At 45.7% G+C, this 25536-nt stretch overlaps 2 protein-coding genes across 6 annotated transcripts in view; both read right to left on the minus strand.

Moving 5' to 3' along the window:
- shbg (sex hormone-binding globulin) lies at window positions 1-3658 on the minus strand. The gene is made up of 8 exons (XM_077498973.1): window positions 3517-3658; window positions 2386-2483; window positions 2019-2208; window positions 1705-1866; window positions 1432-1588; window positions 1059-1195; window positions 785-989; window positions 1-273 (listed from the first exon to the last, which is right to left on the minus strand). The coding sequence occupies exons 1-8, from the start codon at window positions 3583-3585 to the stop codon at window positions 146-148; spliced, it is 1146 nt and encodes a 381-aa protein (XP_077355099.1). The 5' UTR covers window positions 3586-3658; the 3' UTR covers window positions 1-145.
- The window catches only part of zbtb4 (zinc finger and BTB domain containing 4), a 25401-nt gene continuing 3381 nt past the window's right edge, over window positions 3517-25536 (minus strand). For 3 of the 5 annotated variants that reach the window (XM_077498972.1, XM_077498968.1, XM_077498970.1), the window contains exon 3: window positions 3517-12757. In XM_077498972.1, the coding sequence (XP_077355098.1) occupies window positions 7681-12741 (5061 nt within the window). In that variant the 5' untranslated portion in view covers window positions 12742-12757 and the 3' untranslated portion in view covers window positions 3517-7680. Of the gene's footprint in view, window positions 12758-20753; window positions 21110-21135; window positions 21360-25536 lie in introns of those variants that run through there. The other 2 variants (XM_077498969.1, XM_077498967.1) reach the window with 2 other exon arrangements.

Raw genomic sequence — 25536 nt, forward strand, 5'->3', positions numbered from 1 at the left:
TTATTGTCATCTTATTCCAAAAGCATTTTATTCACTATTGTACATGGTTGACAATTTTAGACTTTAGCTTGCACAGTTATCCCAAATATATCAATATGAAAAGCCTGAATTCTTTTTTGGTCTTTCTATAAGCAAGTGCAGATGTTCACACGGGGCAGCTGTGAGAGGAGATGGACGCGTGCTTGTTGGCCCGATCCAAGTCCACGTCTTTTCCTTGGATCTGGACCTTCTCCAGGCAGCCTGTCAAGAAGAGGGAGCCGACGTCGTTCTCGCCTGAGGAGTCAAGGAAGGAATGTGGCAGAGTTAACGATCGTTCTGCGCCTCCACTTGCGCATTTGTTTCACGCTCGGAATTCAAAGCGCTCAACTTTACTCGGTGTTTTCTTTGACTGTCAATAGTGTTTTGGTTTCGCAGTAAGCTACGCTGTCGGAAAAGAGGATACTGTGAGGTGGGGCTGCACGATATTGGAAAAACATGTGCTATGCGATATAGTTGTTGAATATCGCGATATCGATATTATTGCCATATTTAACATGTACCTAAAGAAATAACATTTTTTATTGTCAAATGAAAGAATAACATTTTGTTCATGTGGTAAAAAGCAAGTTCAATGTGTTCCTAGTTAATTAATTGTAATTACACTATTATTACCCTGTAATAACCCGAAACTATTAGATGGTGATGCACATTTAAGTTTGTGTCTGATTGGTCCATTTCAGGTCAAAGCCAAAAATTGACCAGCCCAGGTTCATGAGTGGCTCGTACGCCTGAATGGGAATCTCACCGAGGAGGCCGCCGATGGCAATGTGACTTCGCCTCAGTTTGTTCAAAAGGCCAGAATCCTTCAGCGGGCTGAGGTCATCCCACGCCATCTTTGATTCGTGTCCGCCGTGTCGTACTTGCAGTGAATCGGTGCCGAAGGTCATCTCCAGCCTCTTGAAGTTCTCTTTCAAAGTCACGATGTGACCACTGAGGAAGAGGACTACTTTCTGCAAAAAAAAAAGTCAATCTTTTGTGATCTGCCTTTTGCTGAAAATATGTCTTGTTCATGCGCATACCTTCGTGTTATTACTGGCGGACAAAGCAAACAAGCCCGCCTGTCCGGGTGTCCTGATGCTTAAAATGGTTCCGTCCATTTGAGCGAAATCTCCCCACAATTCCATCGTCACGCTGCGCTCGTAGTCCGTCTGCAAAACTGCTCGAGAGACAATCAACAACATGATTGAGTCCATGAAATTATATTCAGGCATTCCCAACAGTGTGAGGATGTTGTTGTTTTTTGTTGTCGTCCAATCAGATTTCAGCCTCTATGTGTTGCCATGTAACTCAATCGAATCTGCCCAGTTTTGGCCCTTGATGATGTCGGCGGTTTTTGCCTCCTCTGATTGGTTTGATCGCAGCAAATCAGTCCCTCCTATCCGGTGGTCCCACCTGATGTGTTGACGATAGCCAATCCGCTGCCGGGGAAGAAGCTGCCGGGTCGGATGGATTGATAGCACGGCCGGAGCTCGTCTGCGTCCGTCTCCCAGGGGATGCTGAGGTTAAGCCAGCTGCCTTCCCGCACGCACGCGTCCATCTGAGGCTGGAACTGCGAGGCCAAAACGGGTCTTAAAAACATCCTGGAAAGCTCAAACCGTCAACTGTCCAACCGGATAGCAGTTAGCATTGGCGAAAGAAGCACATTAAGGGATAACGTTGCAGTACCTGCACGACCAGCGTGTCTTTTGGAATCAGGATCCCGCCAAGCGCGAGTCGGAGCGACCCTGAAACGACTTCCTCGATGGCGTCCGACTGCAGGCCGACCACCAGCCCCCGCGAGCCATCCACGCCCAAGACCACAAAATGGCCGTGATTGCTCAGCTCCAGCTTGGTGGCCACACGGACAAACACGGGTGAGGAAAAAAACAAAAAAAGCGTGTCCGCAAAGTTTTCCGAGCATGAAATCAATTGATTTCAATATTCATTTGATGCTTTTATGGATGCATTGCAGCGTACGTCCACACGCCGGCGGAACTCACCGTGTGCCAGCGGCCGTCGTTGAGCTTGGGCCCTCCCACCACGTTGACGAGGACCCCGCTGCGGCTGATCTGCATGAACGGAACGCCGTCTTTCAGCGCCAAAATGAACCAGTCCCTCCCGTTTTTGGTGTCCCCGTAGAAGATGATCCCCTCCGGGTCGTACGTCCTCAGCTGGAAGGACGACTTGATGCTAAACAAAAGGTCACAAAAGGAGGACAGTGCAGACCCCAGAAATATTCTCAAGCTTTAATTAAAACAATGTTTGAAACAATTGTGATTGAATAGAGTATTTTATGATACAACAAATGAGTAATACATACAATATTTGTGATCACAAAACCCCCATGACCTTTGAACCCTCACTCACTCTCTTATCCTGGTGAGGTTGACTGAGATGTGAATCAGCGGGCTCCACACATTTCTGTGCTGGCCCAAGTAAACAGCAGCGCTGCCCGATATTTGTTTCTGGGGGGAGGGGAAAAAAAAAAAAAAAAAAAAAAAGTTAGCCCTCCGATTCTGTTTATCATTATACAAAGGCAGAAAAAAAAAAAAAAAAAAGTCTACACACCCCTATGCAAATGTTTGACTTTAAAAAAAGAAGAAGACACTTTTGACCTTTAACCTTTACAACTCAATGGGAAATGTGTTCTTTTCAAGAGGGGAAGCAAAAACAAAAGTGAGATAATATGGTTGCAGAAGTGGGCACACCCTCATAGCTGTCCTCACAATTAACCAATCAAGACACCTGCAACCACTTTAAGGGCCTTTGATCATTTAAAGATGTTCTAGTAGGCTTTTCCTGACACTTTTCAAACATGTGCAACCACATTATTCAATTTAATGAACATTCATTTTCATTATAAAAAGCAATTGAATAATGTTAATTAATAATAATGTTCATTTTCTTAACGCCGGTTCAGTGCTCAGGTGATGTTCGGAAACGATTCGTGCTGATTCACTCAAAAGAGGATTGAAACGGAAACACACCAGAACGCAAGCTGAATGCAATTGAAATGATCTTTTTCTTTTGATAATGTTGCACATTCCTCATCATAGGACAATTACGGGTACGAACTACATAAATGACCTACTGTATGTATACATATTACATTTTGAGCTCCACTGTTACCTCATGGGGGAGCCTCCAAAGTGAGAGGGATGGCTGCTCTATGAGTTACAGATACAAAGTACTCTCGTACATTTGGTATATTAAGTTCCATTTCACAAAATGACAAAAAAAAAAGCGTGAAAAAAGACCTTTCATTTTGAAGCATAATGATTCGCCAACTACTGAAGAGTATTTATTCAATGTCAGATTTGGTTTGCCTTAAGTATCGATGGCTGGTATCGGCATCCTCCGTCAGTACCAATACTTTAGAATAAGGCTTGTATCGGCGCCGATACTGATACTTGGTACCGGTAAAACAAAGATTTTTTTTTTTAATGTCTCTCAATCACGGTTTCTCATCATTTTTGATAAACTGCGGCCGTCGCGTACCTTCCCGTGGACTCCCCACGCCAGCGCCGTGATGCTCAGAGTTAAAAGCAGTGGTGCAGCCGCCATCATCGTGTCGTCCTGGACTGTGCGCCGGTCCAGAGGGCAAGCAAGCTGGCGCCGTATCGATTTGAACGCTGTGACAAACAAATGAGGACAACGCACAGTTCAGTTCATCATGCGAAAGGGGAAAGCGGCGGCGGCGGCGGCAAACCTGTCAAGGACACGCAACTCACTTTTGCTGCAAGGGACACAAAAAGGAGTCAAAAAAAAAAAAAAAGTTCAAATGTCTTTTGTTAAAACAGTTCATTTTAATTGCCATTCAAACATTTTCATTTTATGCTTTAAAATTAATGTAAGTCTGTAATGTGATTGATAATTGCTTTTTTTTTTTTTTTTTTAATAATAAAAGTGGATCAATGTTAGTTGGATTTTGGGAAAAACCAAGCACCAATTCAAAATAAACTGTATTGTGAGAGATTGACATAATTTCATCTTTATGTAACGTTTGATTTTTACAATTGAACTTGTACTCAAGTTTTGTTGCATTCTCACGTTCCATTTCACTTCACATCATTTATTTGCCATCAACACTGATATTGATTCGCCAATTTGCAAAGATAATATCCAGATAATATATAACGTATAATTTTTAAATATTTTTAGTTTACACCAATTTTCCTTTAATAAATGCAAAAATTGAATCACTTTTTAAATTTTACAGATTTACTAAAATATATTTTGAAATGTACGTTTGTCTTTCATCTACCATTTTATTACACTAAATAAATTTCCCAGTTTTTAAAAGTAAAATGCACACGCAAAATTATTTATTTACCACAAAATAAATTTCCCATTATTGAATAAAATAATGCTAAATGTATCAAGACATCAATCATTTATTCTAATTTTACACTAAATAAATATGGATGGATGGATGAAAAGACATTTTCTAAATTAAGAAACACTGTACAATAAAATATTAAAACATTTGTCAAATTGTTAATTTAAAATTTTACCAATATTTTCCATAATGACATGCAACAGCTCACTTACCAAATATTTAATATTAATAAAAAAAAAAGACTAATAACAAGTATACATTGAGACATTTGCATTTGTGATCTCATTACAAAAATAAAATCTGACTTTGTTTCATTGGGTCATCAGGTTAATACTTTATTTTGTTTGATTGCAGCAAAGAGACAGAAGGGGGGGGGGGGGGGGTCAAAGGGCGGGCAGTCGGGGTCAAGAAGAGTTATGGGGAAAGGAGACTACAGACTTTGGGAGAGCTGAGGCTCGCAGCCTTTGTATCAAATCTAAAGACAAAGTCCTCAGGCAACATAAAAACATCTTTTTTTTTTTTTTTTCCTTTCCAAAAAAATAACCAACATATTTCGAGGGCTCTCTATGGCACAGTATTATCCTAGACATGATACACGATACCAAAAAAAAACAGTTTAGCCACATCCCTACATCTATGAACAGCTTCATAGCGGACAAAGCCGTGATCACGATCGATCTCCAGATGAGAGCTAAAGGGGAAAAAAACCGAAAAAAACCAAAAAGCTTTCATTTACAAATCTAATTTCTTATGCCGTAACAAGGCACCATAACGTCGGAAATCTGGCAGATCCACATCTTAACGAGAGATAATTTAAATATCAAAGCAGAGGCACATTCATTTCAACGAAAAGGTACAGTAGACAATTTTTTAACGCCACCAGATTCCAGTCCAGTCACGACGATATGAGTCCGTTTGCATGCTTTTGGTCTGTATGACATAAGAAACGATGGTCCAAAAACACGTCGACAGGAATGGATTGGAATATTGCGTCCGAGAAGACAGCGAGGCTTTTTGTCTTTTCTTTTTTTTGTTTGTTTGTAACACAGAACTGAAAAAACAAAAGAAAACAACAACCGAAGCGGTTTTGCGAGTGCCGAGGATATGCTGACTTTGTGGCTTTTGGTTTTTCCTCACGTGCGTTTTAACTGCTCAACCCTGAAGAAAAAAAAAAACGATACCCGGCAGACTTCAGCCAACTTCGGCCCTCGGGTGATAATCGAAAAAAGACGTATGGAAAGATTGAGACGGGAACGGAAAGAAAGGGGGAGAGAAACAAAAACAAAAAAAACAAAAAGCTGTGCGCACAGTGTGAAGGTTAGGAAGCAAGTGTCGCTCATGCTTTTGTGGATACGGAACCCAAGTTTACTGACGTGTTGCTAGGACTACTGTATATATGCATACCAGACTGTTATATTTCCTGTAATAGGTTATTTGTGTGAAGCAAACAAAAAATAACAACAAAGAACTGAAACTGTGTCTTCTAAAAATCCGTTTGAGCATATCATCCAGATCCTTCATCGACACTTGAAAGTCCCCAGACTCGGAAAATCTTTGGGGGGGCGGGGCAAGGGCGCCGGAAAATTGTGCACTAGTTGACAACTGTGTGCTATTAGCGACACTGTGAAATTGTCTCACGAAACAGTAAGCTGCAGCAAAATTGGTCAATCTTCGCAGAGGATAAAGAATACATGCTTTTAAGTACTATTATATGCCTGTTATATGTTATTGGGTCCTTTTTGGGGGGTTGGGGTGAATATCATTACATTATATTTGGGCACAAATGTATTATGTTAATGTAACAAAACAAAAACAAAAAAAACATGCAAAAACTCGCTATGTTTTTTTTTGCTAGTTTTTGTGGCGGGAACGTTTGAATGTCATCTTTATCTTAGGTTGTATTGTGTTAATGTGTATATTTATATTTAAAAAAAAAAACAGTAAAAGAAAAAAAAATCATCTAATTTTTGCAGCTTAAATCATTCGACCAAGATGACAATTAGTATCTTGAAAAATATTAATTCACTCGTATCTCAAGCACAACTCCTGCAGTTTTGCTTCACAAATGTCAGCAGTGGCAGACACAAATTTTACTTGTGCACTGAACAGTTTTAATAGTGCGCATACTCGTGCAAGGACCTTGAAGTGGATATGGAAGATTTAGAATAAATGCCCAAAAGGATTCTCATCGACTACCATAATGCAGCTGTACTTCATTGACCGCGTGACTCAAATTTACATTCATATTTTTCGGTTTAGGCCCCCCCCATCCCTAAAAGCCACCAATGCAGGAGGGGGGAGGGGCTTAACCATCAACAACGTTGAACATACAATAACGACATGGGGGGTGTTCAGGCATCACTTTGGCTGTTGAGCTCAACCTCATTGGAAGCCAAATCTTTGCTTCCTTTTTTCCCTACCTAGAAATAACTCAATACCCTGAATCCTTTACATTTTTCTTGTCCATCGCCACGAGGGGTTTGGGTTTGGGGCTGGGGTTGGGGTTGGGGGGGGGCGGACATTTTCTTTCCTCTCTCGTGAAAAGGAAATGAGATGAAGAAGGGAAGTGCAATAGTTACCAGCCTGCATTTCTTCACCCAGTGACCAGCTACATATCCAAAGCAGCTACAAGTGCTCCTCCCCCTTTAAGTGACCACTACTTGACTATTTTTGTGCACATAAGGTAAAAACTATGCTATACACATCCTACAGTGTCGCCTGACCACAAAGTCACGTGACGTGTCGAGACGAGTTGTCGCACACTCTTGCGGTCGACGTATCCCTTCTACAGGCGCGCTGCTACACACTCGCGGCGCTCGCACCGACCGAAAGGACGAAATGCTGTCGGCTCCAACCACTCGTGCACGCATCCCATTAGTCGCAGCACGCGCGCTACCGATTAACTGTCCTCAATACAAGCGCGCACCACCGCAGCACATCTGCGGAGTTTCTGCAAAACGTTAATTGGGCTTTGGGGTGAGATTTCAGCATTCAAAGTTCAAACTTATTGTGAAGCTTATCGTGATCTTCATCCTGAAATCTCAGCCAACATTCTTAACATTTTGGCAGTAGTGCTGGCTTTGAGTCGCTTTACTCTCAGGCGCTGACAGGCTACAGCTCCGATGGGGCGACAGAAACACACCCTGGACGCAGTTCTTATTCATATATTCAAGATAACAGAATCAAGTTCTAGAACTACGACACACTACGGCAAAACAGCAGAGAACAAAGACGGGAGGAAGGTGATGATACTTCAACTCCAACATCGGCCACGCCTTCCCTCCCCAGTCCTATCCTCTCTGTAAAGGAATCCTTTTGGCGTCCTACGGTTTGTTGCTGCCGCCGTCTCGCTGCTTCTTGCCACCGCCGTAGAAGCTGGGGTTGGCCACCAGCGGGTGCGGCGCTGTGCCCATATAGGGCCCCGCGCCGGCGGTGTAGTTGAAGATTGCCGGCAGGAAAGGCAGAGGCTCCACCTTGTCCGCGCCGGGCGCCATCATGTTGAGGGCCACAGGAAGAGCCGCCACGTTGTAAGGGTAGGCCAGAAGCTGGGACCCATAGAGGAGCTGGTATGGGTCTGGGTAGAAGGGCAGCTTGGCCAAGTCGGCGCCATTCGGGACCATCATCTTTCCCAGAGGGCCGAAGGGAAGTGCTCCAGTAGGGTAGGAGGACACAAGCAGGTTGTCGTCCTGCTTCTTAGCTGGCTGATAAGTGTCCGGCACGATCAGGGGAAGGGGATAGTCCTGGACAGGGTAGCACACAGGCGCTGGTTCCAAGTGCTGTGAATCCCTGGAAGTAGCCAGGTGGTCAGGCTCGGTTGGTTTTGGTGCCCGCGGGAGAAGGAGAGCGTGGGCAGAGGGGCGGTCCCCCCCGCTGGGTAATGTGAGCCGGTCCAGTTCTTGGACCTGCTGGTTGGCTGCAGTCAAGAGTCCACGGCGGCAGGGGGACTTTGGAGTATGTCTGTGCAAATGGGGCCCATTTGTAGTGGTCTGAGTGGGGATGTGTTGGGGGGATGGCACAGGACTTAAAGGTTCTTCTTTGGGAACTAACAGAGGTGTTTGGTCCACTGGAGTCTGTTCATGTCGACTCATGTGCTGGACCCTCTCCATGTCTTTTCTTCTGTCTTTGTCACTCCCCCTTTCTCGCTGTTTCTCAAGCTCCCCCTTTCGTAGTCTTTGCCTCTCCATCTCCCTCTCTCTGGCTAGTATGGAGGACATGGTCAGGTCTTGTGCTTCATTGGGAGACGGACTGCGGGACAGAGACTGGACTCTGCGATCTTGGACCAGAGGGGGTTCCCTGTAGCTTGCGTGCACAAACAAACCACTCCGAGCCTGCCTCTCTCTGTCCATAATGACCCCCTCTCGTGTCACGAATCCTCGATCGGAGCTGTTCACGGTTGCCATGGAAACAGGGGGAGCGGCAGTGGTTATTCTGGTCTGTGGCATCATGGACACATTAGCGGAGGTGCTCGGGGTTGCCATGCAGTTCACAGGGCTCGCCATTCTTTCTAGGCTCCGTTTGCCTGGGGTGCGGTAGTCCAAACATTCGGGCCTGTTCATGACCAGCACGCTCTGGACAGTGGGGGGTGTGGCCAGCGCGCGTTGCGCTTTAGCCGGTGCAAGGTTTACCGGGCTCTCGCTCAGTTTGGGTTGCCTCTCGGGTTCCGGGTACGTGCGCTCGGCCATTTCAGGCTCGTCACCAGATTCCGATTGCCGATGCTGGGTTGTCGGCTCACCGTGATTGTCTGGTGATGATGGAGGTTCGCAAGTTTTCGGGGGGTCGGCTGTTGAATAGTTGATGACTGAGACAACTTGGCCTTTCTCAGGGACCGCGTCTCTGCTCACGGCAGTTGTTTCGGTTTGCGGGGCATCTTCTTCCTTTTCCCTCTCAGGAGAACTGTTGAACTCGTGACGTCGGATGTGGCGATTGAGCGCAGAGGACGTCTTGCACACCTTGTGACACTGTGGGCAGGTGTGACGTGACAATGCTCTCCTGCTCAGGCGAGCCGGACTGGAATTACTCACGTTGACTTGATCCTCCTTTTCATCACCGCACTCTGGTTTGAGCGCATCGGGATGTTCACTGTGCGGCACTTTTTGGGAGGCTGATGATGCGTCGGCAGGTTTGGGATGCTGGATCCTCTGGTGGTCTTCCAATTTGTCCCTCGAGGGAAAAGTGGCGCGGCAGAAGAGGCACACGAATTCCAGAAGATGACTCAGTTCGTGTTGGTCCCGCTTGCTGGAGCTGGAGAACCAGCAGCCGCAAGTAGCACACTCTGCAGCGTTCCCGTTGGTCCAAGGCCGCCTTTTGAGGCCTGAAGGCGCAACGGGGGTCGCGAGCGGATGCTTTGGGGATGGCGGAGAAGGGGCGGAGGGTTCATGACAGCCCTCCTTTGCTTGTTTCTCTTCCCTTTCACATCCTCCCTTGTCAGCCTCTGACGGCTTTCCACCCTCTTCCTCATCTTGAGATTTCCCCATCTCTTTATTCCCACGCTTTTTCATCTTTTCCGCTCTCCTCTTCAGCCGCAGAGCGCGCTTAAACTTGAGCTTTCGCTGCCAGCTTTTAAACCTCTGCAGATGCGCCTGTGCCTTTTTCTTGGGCTTGTAGGAATAGTAAGGTCGCCACAGATTGTCCTCCATGTCGTGGTCGCTCTCCTGCTCGCGCACCTTTTGCCGGAAGTTGTACTCTCTCAACTGGTCGGAGGAGTGGCCCGGGTTTTCCGCAACTTCTTCCTTGCTTTCTCCTCCCGTTTTGTCCTCTTGCCCCTGGCTAGCCCGCCGGTGGACGTGGTGTTTGTGATGATGGGCAGCCTTGACCGAAGACGCCTCACCTTTCTTGCTTTTGGGAGGAGAGCGGCTTTTGTCTCTCCTTAGGTCTGTCTCGGAGATACTGCGTTTCACTATGGCCTCTTCCCCAATACGCACAGTGATCTGGCACAGCGGGCCTGTCTCCTTCACCAGTGGGCCCACCGATGGTGACAGCTGCTTTGACTTGGATAGGTCGTTCTTGCTGTGGGATTTTCTGGATTTCAAACACGATCTGTCTGTCTCCGTATCGTGTCTCGTCGGATCTCTGGACCTCTTTCGGTGGCTATCTGTGCCATCCCTCTGTCTCTTTAATGACCTTGCACTGCCCTTGTGAGAGGTCTGACTGACATTGATTTCAGGGAGCTTGTTTTGTTCACTTCCTGGGGAAACCTGGTTGCTGTGCATGATGACGGACGATGACACAGCGGTTCCGTGAACTATGACTGAGGGTTTTGTGTGCCCGTATGTGATCACAGATGGCGTGCTTGTTGAATCTGCGCCTCTCGCAGCTTTGTGACTTTTGGTTTTGCTGCTACTGGACATTTTAGAGCCGCCTCGAATAGGTTCTAATTCGTGGGCTTCACTGTCGTGTTTTTTAGGTTGGGTCGAGTCTGTTTGGGGTAAGAGTGGCGATGCTGGGTGGTCGTGGTCCGTAGCCAAGACGTCATCGGAAAAGCCGTCAGGGTCAGGCTTAACACTCTGAGGATGGGCCCCACTAATAAAACTTTGCAGGTCTCCAGGTCCCAGAGCCAGGCCAGGAAGGGAGAGGGAAGTGGTTTCAGCTGGTGACATCAGCAGGCCATTATGCAAAGTGTCACTGTAAGTCTTGTACGGTCTTTTCTGCGAGCGCATGGGAAGGAGGCGGTAGAGCTTGAGGGCGTTTGCCTTTTGCTTATAGCCGCCATTGGCTGTCTTTTCACTGGAGATGAGACTGGGATTGATGCCGTGAATGGTCTTCTGGTGAGTTTTGAGATTGTAGTAGGTAGCAAAGGCATCCCAGCAGAAAATGCACTGGTAGCGTCGCTCCCCCGTGTGCCACACCTCATGTTTCGTGCGGTACTCGGCCAGGGCGAAGACCTTGTCGCAGTAATGGCACGGGTACCGGCGTCGCCACGAGTGCACGTTGGAGTGCCGCTTGAGACTGGACAGCGTCATGTAGGACCGCTCGCACACAGAGCAGAAGTAAATGACATTGCCATCCACCACCTTTACAAAATGGCTCTCATCACTCGCCATGAGCTCTGTGGCTGCTGCGTCATCATCGCTTTGGATATGCGCCAAAAGGCTACCTGCTTTTTTCTCCGGCCTTGCCTTGCTCATGTCTATTTCCCCTTCCTCCGCTCGCACCTCGCCCTCCTCCAGCGGCTCCTCCTTTGGTTGCACGGCGAGAGTTGGGCCCGGTCTGGAGGGCAGGCCCGGCACTCTGCAGGAGGCCTCGTGAGATTGCAGTCTCTTGCTATGGATGAAGACTTTGCCGCAGAAGCGGCAGCTGAGGGCGCGGCTTCCACGGTGCAGCCGCATGTGGACAGTGAGTGAGGAGGCTGAGCTGAAGAGCCGGTGGCACACCCCGCAAATCAGCTCGGGCTTGACGCTTTCGCTGGGAGAGTAGGAGGAGGAGTGTGGGGGTGCGGTGAGACCCTCGGATGGAGGAGGAGGGGGCGGCGGCAGAGGGGGCGGGAGGTGGAGTGTGGGCGGGTGTAGACTGGGTCCATGAGGACTTCCTAGCTTCCCAGCTGCTCGTCCTGTTGTTTTCTCCTTCCTCTCCATGTCCCCGCCTCCTCTCTGATAGGCCGAGGCGCCCAGGCTGAAGAGGATCTGGGCCGTTTGCGAGGGCGACGCTGTGCCGTTGGCCAACTTGTGTCTCTCGTCCCATCCGTCTCCACCGTAAGAGCCCGATAAAGAAGAGCTGGAAGATCCGGGCCCCGACTTGTGAAACTGTGTCTCTGGAGAGAGTTTGGAGCACTTGAGTGGAGGTGGGGATTTTATATCCTTCCTGATAAGTGCATGAACAGTCATTGGGGACGAAGAGGAGGAGGGTGACGAGGACGGAGAACTGTCGTGCCTCGGGGGCTTAAAAGGTCTGTGCTTTACATCCATGGTGGAGTCCAGTTTCCATAGAGACCCCTCGTCTGAGCTTTTAGAAGGCCGGCGTCTGTGCGGGGAAGAGGATGACGCGGTGTTACGGCAATAGCTGGATGATGTCAGCGAGGCGGGGAGGGGCCCGGCGCTGACTGGGAAGCTTAGGGTGATTTTTGCATTTTTAGGTCCATCGGCCGTGTTTTCCAGCCTATCCTCCATCATGGCATCTCCTCGGCCGCAGTGCCTTTTCCCCTTCATCTCCAGCTGACGATGGGTTTCCTCTTGAGCGTATGCTTGGGCCCGGTTTGAGCCAACAGGCCGCTGAAGGGCTTCTGCGGTTGTTTGAGTCAGTGGAGGGGAAGACAAAGGGCTCTGGCGCTGACTCTGGCGGCAAATGTCCTGTATGAGGGCGCAGGGGGGCGCTAACTCAGAAGCCTCACTCAGACGAGAGTGAATAAGGCCCGCGTGGAGGGGGTCCCACGCATTCACCCCGGACACCATGACCAGCACCCGAAATCTGAAAGACAAAAGGAAAAAAAATGCATTAAGCATCAGGGGCAAATACAGGCTGGCCCTAAACATTTACTAACTCAACTCAACGGCCTTTATTACGCTAAGTCACATATTTTACTTCAGAAAAATCTCACAGGACACGACCAAACAGAAATGTTGACAAAAGGAACTGAATTTTAATGTAATGGTCCCATCTCAATATTGTTTTTCTGTGTCATATCTGGGCCCCTTTAGTTGAAAAACAGCGATTATTTTGTTGTGAATGGCAACAGTTGGACACAGAGCTTTGCTTTACTTTCTGCCATCTAGTGGAAGAGCCTTTAATTGTTCTGCTTGTCACCATACGCCGCTGCCATAGATAGATCGGCAAATCATATGAAGCGACATAGACAGGCTAACAAAACTAGCATCGCTAGAGCGCAGTAGTTATAAACCTGTAACTAACATTTGAACATAAATGGTAACACATAAAGAGCACAAAATAATATTCACAGATAACAGGCATGTATTTTTTACTCTGACTGCAAATAACTAGTAATATTACTACGGCCTTAGTGTCCTTTGTTGTCTTTGTGTTTCATCATCAAAGCTACGTGTGCAATACACTAGTCTTTAAGGATTGCACACTGTGCAATAAGTGAAATTGTAGTGTAAAAAAAATAAAATAATTGGGGGGGGTGGGGAATTTTTGAGGGATCTGGGAAGGACTTGAGGTATTTCCATTCATTTCATGGTACCAAAGCACAAGAGTTATGAATGGGAGATAATGGAAAAACAATAATAATCCGATTTATTTTGATTGATATTGAAATCACAATTAATAACACAATTATTAATCAAGTCAGGTAGAAGGCAAGGCAGAAGTACTCACACTTTGTATTAAAGTAGAAGTAGAGCTACTTAGTGGGAAAAAACTAAGTACTTATTCAACTCCTTTAATTAGTAAAAAAAAATTTTTTTTTAAATTACATTTACGCCATATTGTTCAAGAGCTAGCTAGAAATAGAATGTCATTTATGCTAGCAAAATATTACGGCCGATCAATTGATGCAGTGTGATGAAAACATAAAAATAAAGTAAAAAATGGACTTAATTAAGTACAGTCACAAAGTATTTATACTGCATTACTTCCTACCACTGCACAGCGGACGTTTGTCTTGCCACCTTCTGCGACCGGATAGAAGGCGAGACAACAAGCTATTTTGCATTTTTCCTTCTAACCGCAGGCCCGGCTGATGCGTGTGACGATGCCACACGTAAGGGCCAACAACTTGCAACTTGCAACGTGTTTTCGGCTATTACTTCTTCAAGAGGGGCAATTTGTCAAATTGCTGATTGAGAAGGGCCGGCGGTCGGGCGGGCGGTCGGGCCGGCGGCCTGCGTAAGAGCGCAAATGACGTGAGGAGACAAAAATCCTCAGTCATGCTTTGCTGCCTGCGTTTTCAAGCGGCAAGGCGGCCAGGAAGGCAGGCCGCTGTAAAATTCCACAGGCAGCACTGAACAAGCAGAAAGTAGGTCAGCGCTGTTATTGCAGAGGGAAGAGCAAGGCAAGAGCGAGTCAACGGGTGACAGAAAAAAGGGAGCCGAGAACGGCTGTGGACGCAATCAGTCACTCAATCCGACTCCCTAAACACTACATCGGCATTTCTATATCGTGGACTTATGAACTATTAGGCAAGTGCACCATTAATGACGTCATCACTGTCGCATAATTACAAAGTGGGGCTGGGCGATTAGGGAAATCTAATCATCAGTAATATTTTGAGTGATACTGAAATGAACACGACTATTCAAAACTTAGTTACTATTAACTACCAAAACTCAAATTAAATGTAAAAAAAAAAAAGATTATTAAACAGCTTCAAGCATGCTCAAGGATGACAAAACAACCTTCAAAAGTGCTTTCACTGTCACGCCGCCACCGGCGTGACGGCCCATGCTTTTATTTTCATAGTCATGTTTCCTGTTTTATTTTGATATTCTGATTCCCTTCTCACCCCAGGTCACTTGCCCTTCCTGCCGCTCCCTAATTACACGTTCCCTCCCATGATTATCACCACCTGTCACCAATCAACCCAGACAATAAAAGCCACCTGCATTCTCCCCTCAGTGCCGAAGTGTCACAAATCTCAGTGCATGGAAGCGTCCTCCCAGTCCTCGTACCACAGTCCTTGTTTGATGTCTAGCCTTGCCTTGCCTTGCCTTGTGCCTTTAGTTTGCCCTGGTTTTCCTCCCTTGTGGAGCGCCTTTTGTTGTCCCTGTTTTTTAGTGCCCTTTTTTTTGTATCTCCAGTTTGGAGCTCTTTTTGTTCAGCCTTTTTTCCCTCCTTGAGAGGCGATTTGAGTTTCGTGCAATTAAAGCTGCAGCCTTGTTGGCCAACTTACACTCTGCGTCTGAGTCCAACCTCCTCTCGTCGTGTCATTCACAACATAGCAACTTTTGCCGCGGTGTTTGGCTCACTTATCGTTTTTCTTCAATGACGTTTTCTTGTTTCAGAGGCCAAAATCGAAATCGGTATTCGATGGATACATTTCCCAGCCCCAATTACAATGCATAAATTATATTGCCATTATATTGTTTTAATTACAGGCAGAACATTTTAGAACAGTCAAGGATAACTTTTTTTTTTTTTTTTTTTGCTCATTCTTTTTGGGGGCTGATGTTTGTCAATATCTTTGTCTTTTGTTGTTGTTTTACTGTGTTAGTGTTAGAGCTAATATTGAATGATTAAATTGGTTGGTCGATTAAGTGGTCCTAGTAGTAATGTGCTAATTTCATTTACTGCTATATTTACTTAACATTAACATACTTTTTTTTTTTAGGTAATGTGTACTTGTCAGTAGTATTAATGGAACATACCTTTTACTTTTTAATATTGTTGATATCAAGAAATACTGCTTAGTTTCTACATTCTATGTTATTGATCTATTGTGTCTGCTTCCTATATTTACAACGTAACCAGTGGTGACATTTGACCCCACTTGACAACTCAAACTGAGCCAGGCAGTCACATGATGGTACACAAAGTCCCAAAGTGGCTCCACACACTGAAACGTTTATGGATAATAAAGCTGACATTGTTTATTTGAATACAGATTCATTCATTCCTTGTGTTTGTTAAATAATACAAGGGAAGAGGACTTTGAAAAAAATAATTGCCAATTAGGTCGCAATCGCAATATTGAGGGGCAAAAAAAAGAATAAATGTCACCATTAGATCATTTTTCTAAATCGTTCAGCCCGACTATCCAAATGTGCTCATCACACATTAAATAGCATAACAAAATGGTAAACTCCCTATATAGGGCAGTGGCCTATATAGTAGATAGGATGCGAGCATGAGAGGAAGAGGAGGATGAGGAAGGGTGGACGTGCAACAGGAACAGCCAGACAGCAGCACGACGACAGCCACGCAAACAGGCGGAGCGTGTGCGCGCCGGACTGCGCACGCGTGACACCCCCCCCGCAGGCCTGAAGAACAGACGTCAACAAAGTAGGCCTCGCTTGGGCGCACTTGTCACCTGCGCCCAAGCGAGGCGTGACGCGCGTTCTTAATAAGCCCGGCAACACGCTCGTCCCCAATCGCGTTCCGCTTTTGCTGCAGCCGGCAAAGCCGTTTTCGGCCACATTCCACAGACTCGGCTTAAGCTCCATGTTAGCACATGTCAGTAAAATGGCCACTTCTAGTATAACTTTTGGTCAACTAGTATACAATTAAACCTTACTTATCAAATGCACTAGTAACAAGAGATGGGCGAGTCGTGTGCATACCAGGTAACGGTATTACGATATATCGGGTAGTTGTGAATGGTGCTGCAACTCGCCAGATATTTAAGGCAAAAAAAAAAAAAAAAAAAAATGACATTGAGTAATTCCTCCTCACCAGCAGTTGGTGCTACACATGTTGGTGTGCGTCAGAAAGTTAATTGATATATTTTGTATCAAAAGTACTCGGTATCACAGACTACTTAAGAGTGAATATGCTGTAAAAAGTCTGATCTGAAAAAAAGATGAAATTAATACATCATTAAAACACTCCAAGGCCGAATGGGGACGCAAATGAAAATAACTTTTCTAGCATGCACATCGCATCAAAAATCCCTGGTTTGAACTCGGAAAAGTCCGACCATCCTCGAATGCAGCATTAGTTCTGACTTTTGAGTATTTATTTAAATGCCTTGATTTGCATTAAAGAAAAAGTAGTAGAGCAGGAACTTGCATCCTATAAGTATGCCATAGTTGACCTACTCGTGTGTAGAAATGTCACACACTAGTGGAAAATAATGTGAAAGAAACAATTGTTCTACTAGTGCGCCTTTGCCGTTCTACTAGTGCACTGAATTGTGAGGACAAAGAGCGTCCTCGTATCGTGCATGGGCCTGAGGCCGGAACGGATGGTCATTGAGTAAATGCTGAAACGGCCTCCTCCATTTTAGCGCCCAAGCCACACGCCGGCCGGGAAATCCCTGACGGCGAGCGCCCAGGTCGGCTCCGAGTGGGCCGACTCGGCAAGAGACGCCGCTCGGCCTAGAATGCCGGCGTCTCATCTGACGCCTGCGCCGGGAAAATGCGTGTGACGCTCCCCTCCCCGTCGCTATTTTTTCATCTCCCTGTGACGCACGCGGGCGACGTGCGAAGGCAGAGGCTGCACGACATCCGCGTCTGCCGGCAAGACAGGAAGGCAGAAAGACGCAAGCTTTTCTGACTGATATTGTTGTTTTGTTTTGTTTTGTTTTTTAGGTTATTTGGCAAAATAAAATTCAGATAACAAGAATAACAGATAAAAAGAATAAATACTTTTTGGTCTTTTAGCGCTCACAACAATAAAGATTTTAATAATAAAATACAACTAAACTGAAATTGTAATTGTATTATTCATAATTTGTTCCCTGCCCTGCGATTGGCTGGCAACCAGTCCAGGGTGTCCCCCGCCTACTGCCCAGAGCCAGCTGAGATAGGCGCCAGCACCCCCCGCGACCCTTGTGAGGAATAAGAGGTCAAGAAAATGGATGGATGGATCATTTGTTCTCTATTATTAAAGTAATATTTTTAATAAAATAAAAATAAACAGTACATGCAAGCAGTTTTTACAATGTTCATTTGACCTATATTTTAATAAAATAATTTGCAATAAAAAAAATCAAATCAGTAGTCGAGCTCATTCGTGTGGCTAATAAAATAAAACTAAACTTTCTGGGTTATTTTATACATCAAACAACAAGAAAGTTGGGTCAAATTGAACCGAAATTGGGTTATTTTTGACCCAGCAGTTTTGAGAGTGCATACGTTGTTTTAATCATACAGTAATAATTCATCATCCTAATTGTACATATAATTGATCATTCATTAAGTATTAATCACTTGACCAAAATGAGTACTGCTGTCATGGCTGATGTTCCCGCTAATCTGCGTAACGTTGCGGTTTGCCACAGAAGAAACGTTTGCGGAATGACGCCAGTAATTTCCGATGACTGGAAACGTGGACGTGACGTCTTCGCGTTTCGCGAGCCGTAACCATCCGTTACGCCGGAAATAAAAGTTGCGAGCGAGCGCTATAATATGTTAACTGTCTGCCGTTTTTGGCGTGCGCCCGCGGGGAGGAATGCGGGGGCCTCGGTGTTCCAGCTGGCGAGCCGGCGGGCTGGGCGCATGCGGGGACGGGGAAGGTGTCGCTTGGGCTTTTCTCCTCGGCGAGGGGCGGCCGGAGGGGCCTGAATCAAAGCGGCGGTTGGTCATCTGTGAAGAGGAGTGTGCGAAGAACCGCTGCTGAACTTTCCACAACCCCCACTGCACCCTCCCACCGCCAAAGACCAAGTGGAATGGGAGGGGGGGCGAGATGGCGGGCTATGTGATTACACGTCGCGCCAAACTGGACCATTCCGCCATCTTTTTCGCCACAATTCAACGTCTTTGAATAAGAGACAAACAGAGAAAGGGCCCAAAGAGAACGACTCGGACCCCAAGATGTCAATGACCTTTTGGAGGTCGTTTACGAGGCATAGCAATTCAGATTTCAACGATTACTGGTGGGCGTAAACAAAAACAAACAATCGAGTTGTTGATTTACAGTCAAGCATAAAACGTCTACTGCGATGGTGGCGCCCATGTCTGCTTTGGCTCACGCTATTTTCACCAAACTAGAACAAAACAAGCCTCCAAAAGCAGAAGAATCAATATGCCGATCACTACTTTCGTGGGGTAAATTGTCATTCATTAAATCGTTTGTGTCATCTTGCTGTATATCTTCGAGCTATCTTAGCTTGCTAGCTGCTAACAAACGTTGTTTACTACAAATACCTCAGCAGAAATTAAGCCCGGGTTAAAGTGTTAATTGTGATAATTGTGTTAAATCGTTAACTTTTTGTTCAAAATGACTTGAATACTTATGCAACAAAAGTATGAATGATTGTTTGACTAAAGATAATACGGCTCATTCATCACATGTGCCTGGAATTTACAATCAGAGCTTAATGTTATGAGCAGCTGTATATGAAAAAGAGAAAAACTAGCTGATATGAAATGATCTGAGCATATCCTCGTACTTTCTGTGCGTCGTTTCGCTCGCATTTGTGCTCGTCTTTCACACCTCACCGTCTTCCGCCTGGTTTCGAATCGCTGCCGGCAGCCGAAAGAATGATCTCGTCTCTCTTTGAGCCATTCGAGTATCCGTCGGCCGCGCACAAGTTCACCATAGCATTGCTAGCTGATTTATCAACCGTTTGACCTATTTTCTATTTATTTTGATTGTTTACTAATTCACTCGCATTGACGTGACGTCACATTGGAAGGGTCGATACATAGTAAATCAAATGACTTTTTTTTTGGTGCCTTCACAATCACAGGTAGAACATTTGACTGTTTTATAAAACTTTCTTCTTTTGTATTAGTTTCAGGGGGAAAAAACTAAGGCAAAAGATGCATAGTGTTAATATGTAAAAACACATACACCCACTTTTTTTTTTTTTTGCTGATTTTAAAATACATAATATAGGCCGATTAATTGCTTGGGACCTACTTAATTGATTAACATCTCTATGCTGGTTTTTTTTTTTTTTTTTTTTTTTTTTTTTTAAACTTTTTTTAACTGTGTTAATGTAAATGTAATGAAAGTTCCCAAGGGTGGGGACATTTTCTTTTTGTAATTTCAAACTTTAGCTCTTATAAAATGTCAATAATAAACGGTTTATGTCAAACTTTTGCCTCTATGGCGGTGACTTTTTGCAAACTGAAACACATGAAAACTTTTTATTATTATTCCTTGTCATTCACTTGAAACCGGTTTCAACCGAGACTCAACGTGAACATTTTGGACAAGCAAGTCATTTTATGGAATATTTTCAGTTTATGAAAGAGGCCATTAACGTCTTCCTGTCAGGGCAATATTGAAAAAAAAGGCAGTACAAAGAATATGTAAGAATTTAGTTTTTATACATTTGGTTTTACAACCTGTGCATTGTGCTAACAAAATGTAATTTGAATGCTGAAAAAAAATGAGCAATAACTGAAGCTATTTAAAGAAGGAATTTAACAATAAGGAAACATTTAAGTTTCAACGGTGTTCCAATTATGAGGGGTCCTTGAAAGAAAATGTCACTGGGCCCCAAAAGTTTAAGAACTCCTAGGTTAAACCACCAAAACAAAAGCTGTCATTGTACCTATGACCTCCAACCTTTTGGCACTGTGCATGATACTTTCCATACGTTATGCGGGGGGTGCTTGGTAACCATGGAAACCATGGACTGCAGAGTCGGTGGCAGCTGATGCGTGTCTGTTTTGGGGGAAAAAAACAAAAAAAACAACAACAACGGTGTGGTAGGGCATATTGATGCCCTCCAACAACCTCCAGCACAACAACAGTCTGCTAAAATGGACGACACACACGCATACGGGGCGGCCCCGCAACCAAAACAAGCCACAGGAACACTCAACGGAAAGACATGTGGTGGTGGAGGGGAGTGGGGGGGGTCCCAACACCAAGTACGTCGAACGCACGTTCTGACCTGTCAGTCCCCTCTGCCGAGACGCGACCCACTCCAAAAGTTTCACCGCCTGCCCTCGGAAAAAAGAAGTGCGACAGAGGCCGAGGATGAGGATGAGGGTGACGAAGGCCTCGCTGAGGAAGGCCGGCGAACGCGCGCGCGCGCACGCGCTCAGTTCGCCGTCCGCGCACACCCACCCACCAGCGCTCACGCCCCGACGCACGCATGGCAACAAAAAAAACAAAAAAACGCAAATCACCAGCTAACCGCCCCCCCCCTTCACTTCACGCGTGGAAACGCAGGAAAGGCAAACCGAGGGGTTGTCTGACAACACAAGTCGGCCTCTCTTCCGCTTATTCTCCCTGTCCGGGTGCCGGGAAGGCGAGCATAGAAGGGAACGTACCTCGGAAAGCCTCCTGCTGCATCTCTGCTGCGATGTGTTCTCTCCCCCACGCTCCTCTCTCTCTCTCTCTCGCTCGCTCGCTCGCTCTCTCGCTTTCTGTCACGCTCCCCCCTCCGTCAGTGGTCGAGCGAGAGAGCAAGAGAGCGAGAGAGAGTGTACACAGGCGGCATATGAAGACAGAGGGCAGGAGCGATTCTCACACTCCAACTTGCCCCCTATCTCTGTCTCCCTCTCTCATTCTCTCTCTCCAGGTTTTACCTCACACACACACGCCACTCGGAGTGTTCTTCCCCCTGCAAGTGAGCCCCCCTCACACCCCACCCAAATGAATCCAATCTTCTTTTTATTTGGAAGTGTTGTTCCCTTTATCCCTCCACACACATAAACACACACGCATGCACATCGCACACGCACGACTTTATCTGCACAAAGCCCGGCGATCGGGCGAGGGAGGGAGCGGCGGAGTGAGCCGCGAGGACGCCATTTAAGCAGTTTGTCATGAGCGAGGCGAGTCCCCAAAATGGCTGAAAACAAACAGGAACCGAGCCAAGTCGCAAAGACCCCGGGCGCCAGCGGACGGACGGACGGACGGACGGACGGCGCGAGAGAGAGAGAGGACAAAGTGGCGGCAGGCAAATGGCGGACAGGAATGCGCTTGTGAAAGTTGGAGAAAGAGCGAGCCGCGGATGGGGAGGCGGGGTCAAAAGTAAACGCAGGTGTTAAATGGGCAGGTTGAGGTTGCGTGCCGGACGTCCGTTAACTGATAAAGTGAGTCCAGGAAGGTGCGGCCTCACTTGTAGGCCACCGAGGTCACCGGGCAACACGCAGGCCCGCATATTGACAACTGACGATTAGCGCTCACGATCACACCCGTGCACAATTTGCAAAGCAGTTTCAATAGGTTTCATCTCATTCCCAGTAGATGTTTACAAAAGCAACAGTAGATTTAAAACAATCAAACTGCATTGACTTAAGAAAGGCCACTGCTAGCTTAACGCTAACATATAACGGAAAATCACAATGACGTCCTAGCAATTAACATCTATAACTTATAGTTTTAGTACGACAACTTAAAAGGGAAGTCAAGTCCAGGATTTTTTGTGTGCAGTCTTGTGAGCTTGCCAAGTTCGTTCTTCCTAAGAACGTACACGAGAATGTTCTTCCTAATTCCGTGAGTCTCTTCGTAAATTGGAACTAACGTGAACTTGCCAAAATTCTGAATACATGTCTTTTGAATGTGCTATTGTTGGTACAGTATAGTTGTTTTTTTTGTCAAGCCCTTCTCTAGTGGCATCCAATCGTAATGGAGGTGAAAAAAGGACACCATTATCACTTTTTTTCAGACCGACACTAGTACGGGTACTCAACTTTTGAATAGTCAACCGATACAAGTACCAATACCACTAGTACTTATGATACATATCCCCCCCAAAAAAACACCTGAAAATGACATGAAATTAATGGCAATTTTCTATTCTTCTCATTTCTATTTCCTGATTGTAAAGTGGCCAGCAGAGGGCAGCCAATGATTACAATGAATTTGGATTGGCAAGATTCAATTGAATGGTTCAGCAGCTCTAAGAGCTGACGCCTTCCCCAAATTAGTCGGTTCAATTGAGTTTCCACTGTATATATTCTTTATCTTCGACGAAAAAAATGACTCATTATTCCAAAAACTTACAGAATAGTAGAAGAAGCTGGTTTGTGTTTGCAAGACTGTATGTTACTGCCACCCAGTGGCCAAGTCTGGTACACCAGAAGGAGCAGCCCACTAAATTGGATTTCAGCATTAAATCAGGAACATCATCATCTGATCAAAGTCACCTAAGACAAAAAAAATAAAATAAAAGGGTTGTCGATCGCAAACCAGAAATTGTTCAAATGTGTTGTTGCTGTCATGCTACTTGACACTGGCCTTTTGAGCCCCCCCCAGCCCCAAATGCGCCAACTGAATCCTGCCGCCAGCCGCCTGTCCGCCCGCCCGCCCGCCTCCTGCCCTTTCCCTCTCACTCCCTTTCATCACTCTCTCTCCCGCTCACCCTCATTGTGAGCCGCCACACTGGTCGCCATGGGAACCGCTCCGGGATTGGGTGTTGTTCCTGTGACCTCTCTGGCGGCTCTCGGGAGTTGGAGGACAAACTTTTTTCTTTTTTTTTTAACCACCCGCTCCCCCCACTGCCACCCACAGCCGACTCATTCACTCCGACGCAGTTTCACGTGACGAAGAATTACGTCTTGGCGGAAGGACCGAGCGAACGAAAGCGAGAAGTTTGTAAGAAGTGGCGTGCCCGGTGGCAAAGACAAAAGCTTCAGTGTGCGTGCGTGTACCGAATCCACACACGTGCTCGCCATCAGCTTCGCATTCAGAGCGCCCCCGTCGTCCGGCCGCCCCTATTCATTGGCTCTTTGGCCCTAACGTGATCACGGCTTTTCAAACTGTGCTACCAAGCGACATCTGAATGGCGAAAGGAACCCCCCCCCCAAAAAAAAAAAAAAAAACAGGAGCAGAGGGAGCCATCTTCTCTCAAAACATGGAGCCGGCCAGTTAGCCAAGGTCACACCATAAATAGCAACCGTGGTGAAAATCAAATTGACAAAAAGGCCATCTAGTAGAAATTCAGGAGAAATACGAGGAAATGTGTTTGTGTTAAATGTATTACAGAGTCTGCTAAATGAGCAAAAGTGGCCAAAACCACATTTAAGCCAGTTGAAGGGTTTTTATTTTTTATTTTTTAAAGATTCACATCTGTCTCACATTTCTGAAGTTCTGGGTTTAATTCTGCAGCGATTTTTTTTTCCCACTCATGATTTGGCAGCGAGGCTGAGTGAAGATCCGCCACAATTCAAGCGACTGCGTTGTCTGAAACTATCGTGTCGTCGTCAAAAGGTAAGCAGAGCTGCATGGCGTTGACCATTTGGCAGCTTGTTCATGAAGTGCTGCCTGCACATTGGAAAACATAATCTGTGCTGTCTTTGTGGAGGCTCTCCTGTAATTCACATCTTTTTTTGTTGTTATTTTATTTATGATATTTTTTTGTAATTAATCCAAATTTTTATTATTATTATTATTATTATTATTCTGCCAAATACCAGAATCAGCATTGACCTAAAAAAAAAAATCAAACAAAATGATTGGTCAGGCCCTAGGTTAAAGCGTAGAACAATTCTTGATGAAAGCTATTTTAAATTACAGAGAAATGTCATCCTGTTATGGTGCCTAATATTTTACAGTATATAAAGTGGCATTTTAATAATTAAATGACATCATGTATAATGACAAGGGCAATCTGGAGGTCAACGGTTTTTCTCCATGTGAAGAACAGTGTAGAGCAAGAGAGTAAAAAAAAAAAATTTAAAAAAAATCAAGGCTGAAGAGAGATAATATAAAAATAGCACAGCGTGTAAACACATCTGGCCCAATTTTAGCAGTCTGACGCCACTGGCTTACAAGAAGTGTTCAGAACGTTTTGTGTCTTCCATTCGAAAGAATTTGGAATAGAAATGTGCTTTTATGCAATAATTTAATAGTTGTTAGTCGCTTATTCCACCTAGTTACTTTCGCAAAACATGAGTACTGCGTATCATTTGTTTATCAGGCCGACAATGATCATCCATCCTCTTTAATCGCTCAGCAGAATTTCGTTCTGCCAAATGACAATTTAGGGAATTCAGTGAAGCTAACCTGAACGTGTTTGGAATGTCGCATGAAGCCGGAGCGACCAGAAAAAATCCACAAAACCACAGTGAAACTCAACCAAGATTCGAACCCAGAACTGTTCAAATGTAACGCAGACACGCAAACCGCCGTTCTGCTACAACAAAGTCAATCAAGTGACTCACATTTTTCCAGTCGCCGTCTATCTGATAAAGGCTTCATCACATTACAATCAGTTTCCCACATGCACAGGCTTGCCACTTCTGAGCTGCCGGTTTCACCAAAAACCCCCAATTCCAAATAACGCAATGAATCAACATGTTTTCCCCTCCTGAAACGCAGGCGCCCAACGTTAGCGTGTCGAACCAAAGACGAGCGGAGTGTCAGCACACATCCTCGGTGACCTCGAGAGCGGATGACTAACCTGCTCTCCAGCTGACTTGGACGCACTTCACAAGTGGGAGGACCAAAAACTTTGAAAGGCCTCGAATGTCAGCGCTTTTCTTCAAGAGGAAGCGGCGGCTTCTCCAGGCCGAGGCAGCTGTTTTGCGGCCGCCGCGCCACAAAAAATGCGAGGATGCAGAGGACAAATGTTTACACTTGCACACGCACGCAGGCGGACGGTTGGGCTTTAGACGGACAGTTTTTAATTTAGGTTTTTTTTTCTTCCTTTTACTGCGTCAGCTGTTGTCATTAGTATAAAATATCCCTTTCATTTTATTTTTTAACCCTTCAAAGTACAATTT

This window comes from Festucalex cinctus, chromosome 16, assembly GCF_051991245.1.
Source record: "Festucalex cinctus isolate MCC-2025b chromosome 16, RoL_Fcin_1.0, whole genome shotgun sequence".
NCBI classification, from domain to species: Eukaryota; Metazoa; Chordata; class Actinopteri; order Syngnathiformes; family Syngnathidae; genus Festucalex; species Festucalex cinctus.

Excerpts from the sequence above, each read along its gene's own strand:
- shbg (XM_077498973.1), bottom strand. The coding sequence starts at position 3,585 with ATGATGGCGGCTGCACCACTGCTTTTAACTCTGAGCATCACGGCGCTG. Across the intron at positions 1,589-1,704 it reads AAGACACGCTGGTCGTGCAG|TTCCAGCCTCAGATGGACGC; the intron begins GTACTGCAACGT and ends TTGGCCTCGCAG. Across the intron at positions 274-784 it reads TGCCATCGGCGGCCTCCTCG|GCGAGAACGACGTCGGCTCC; the intron begins GTGAGATTCCCA and ends TTGACTCCTCAG.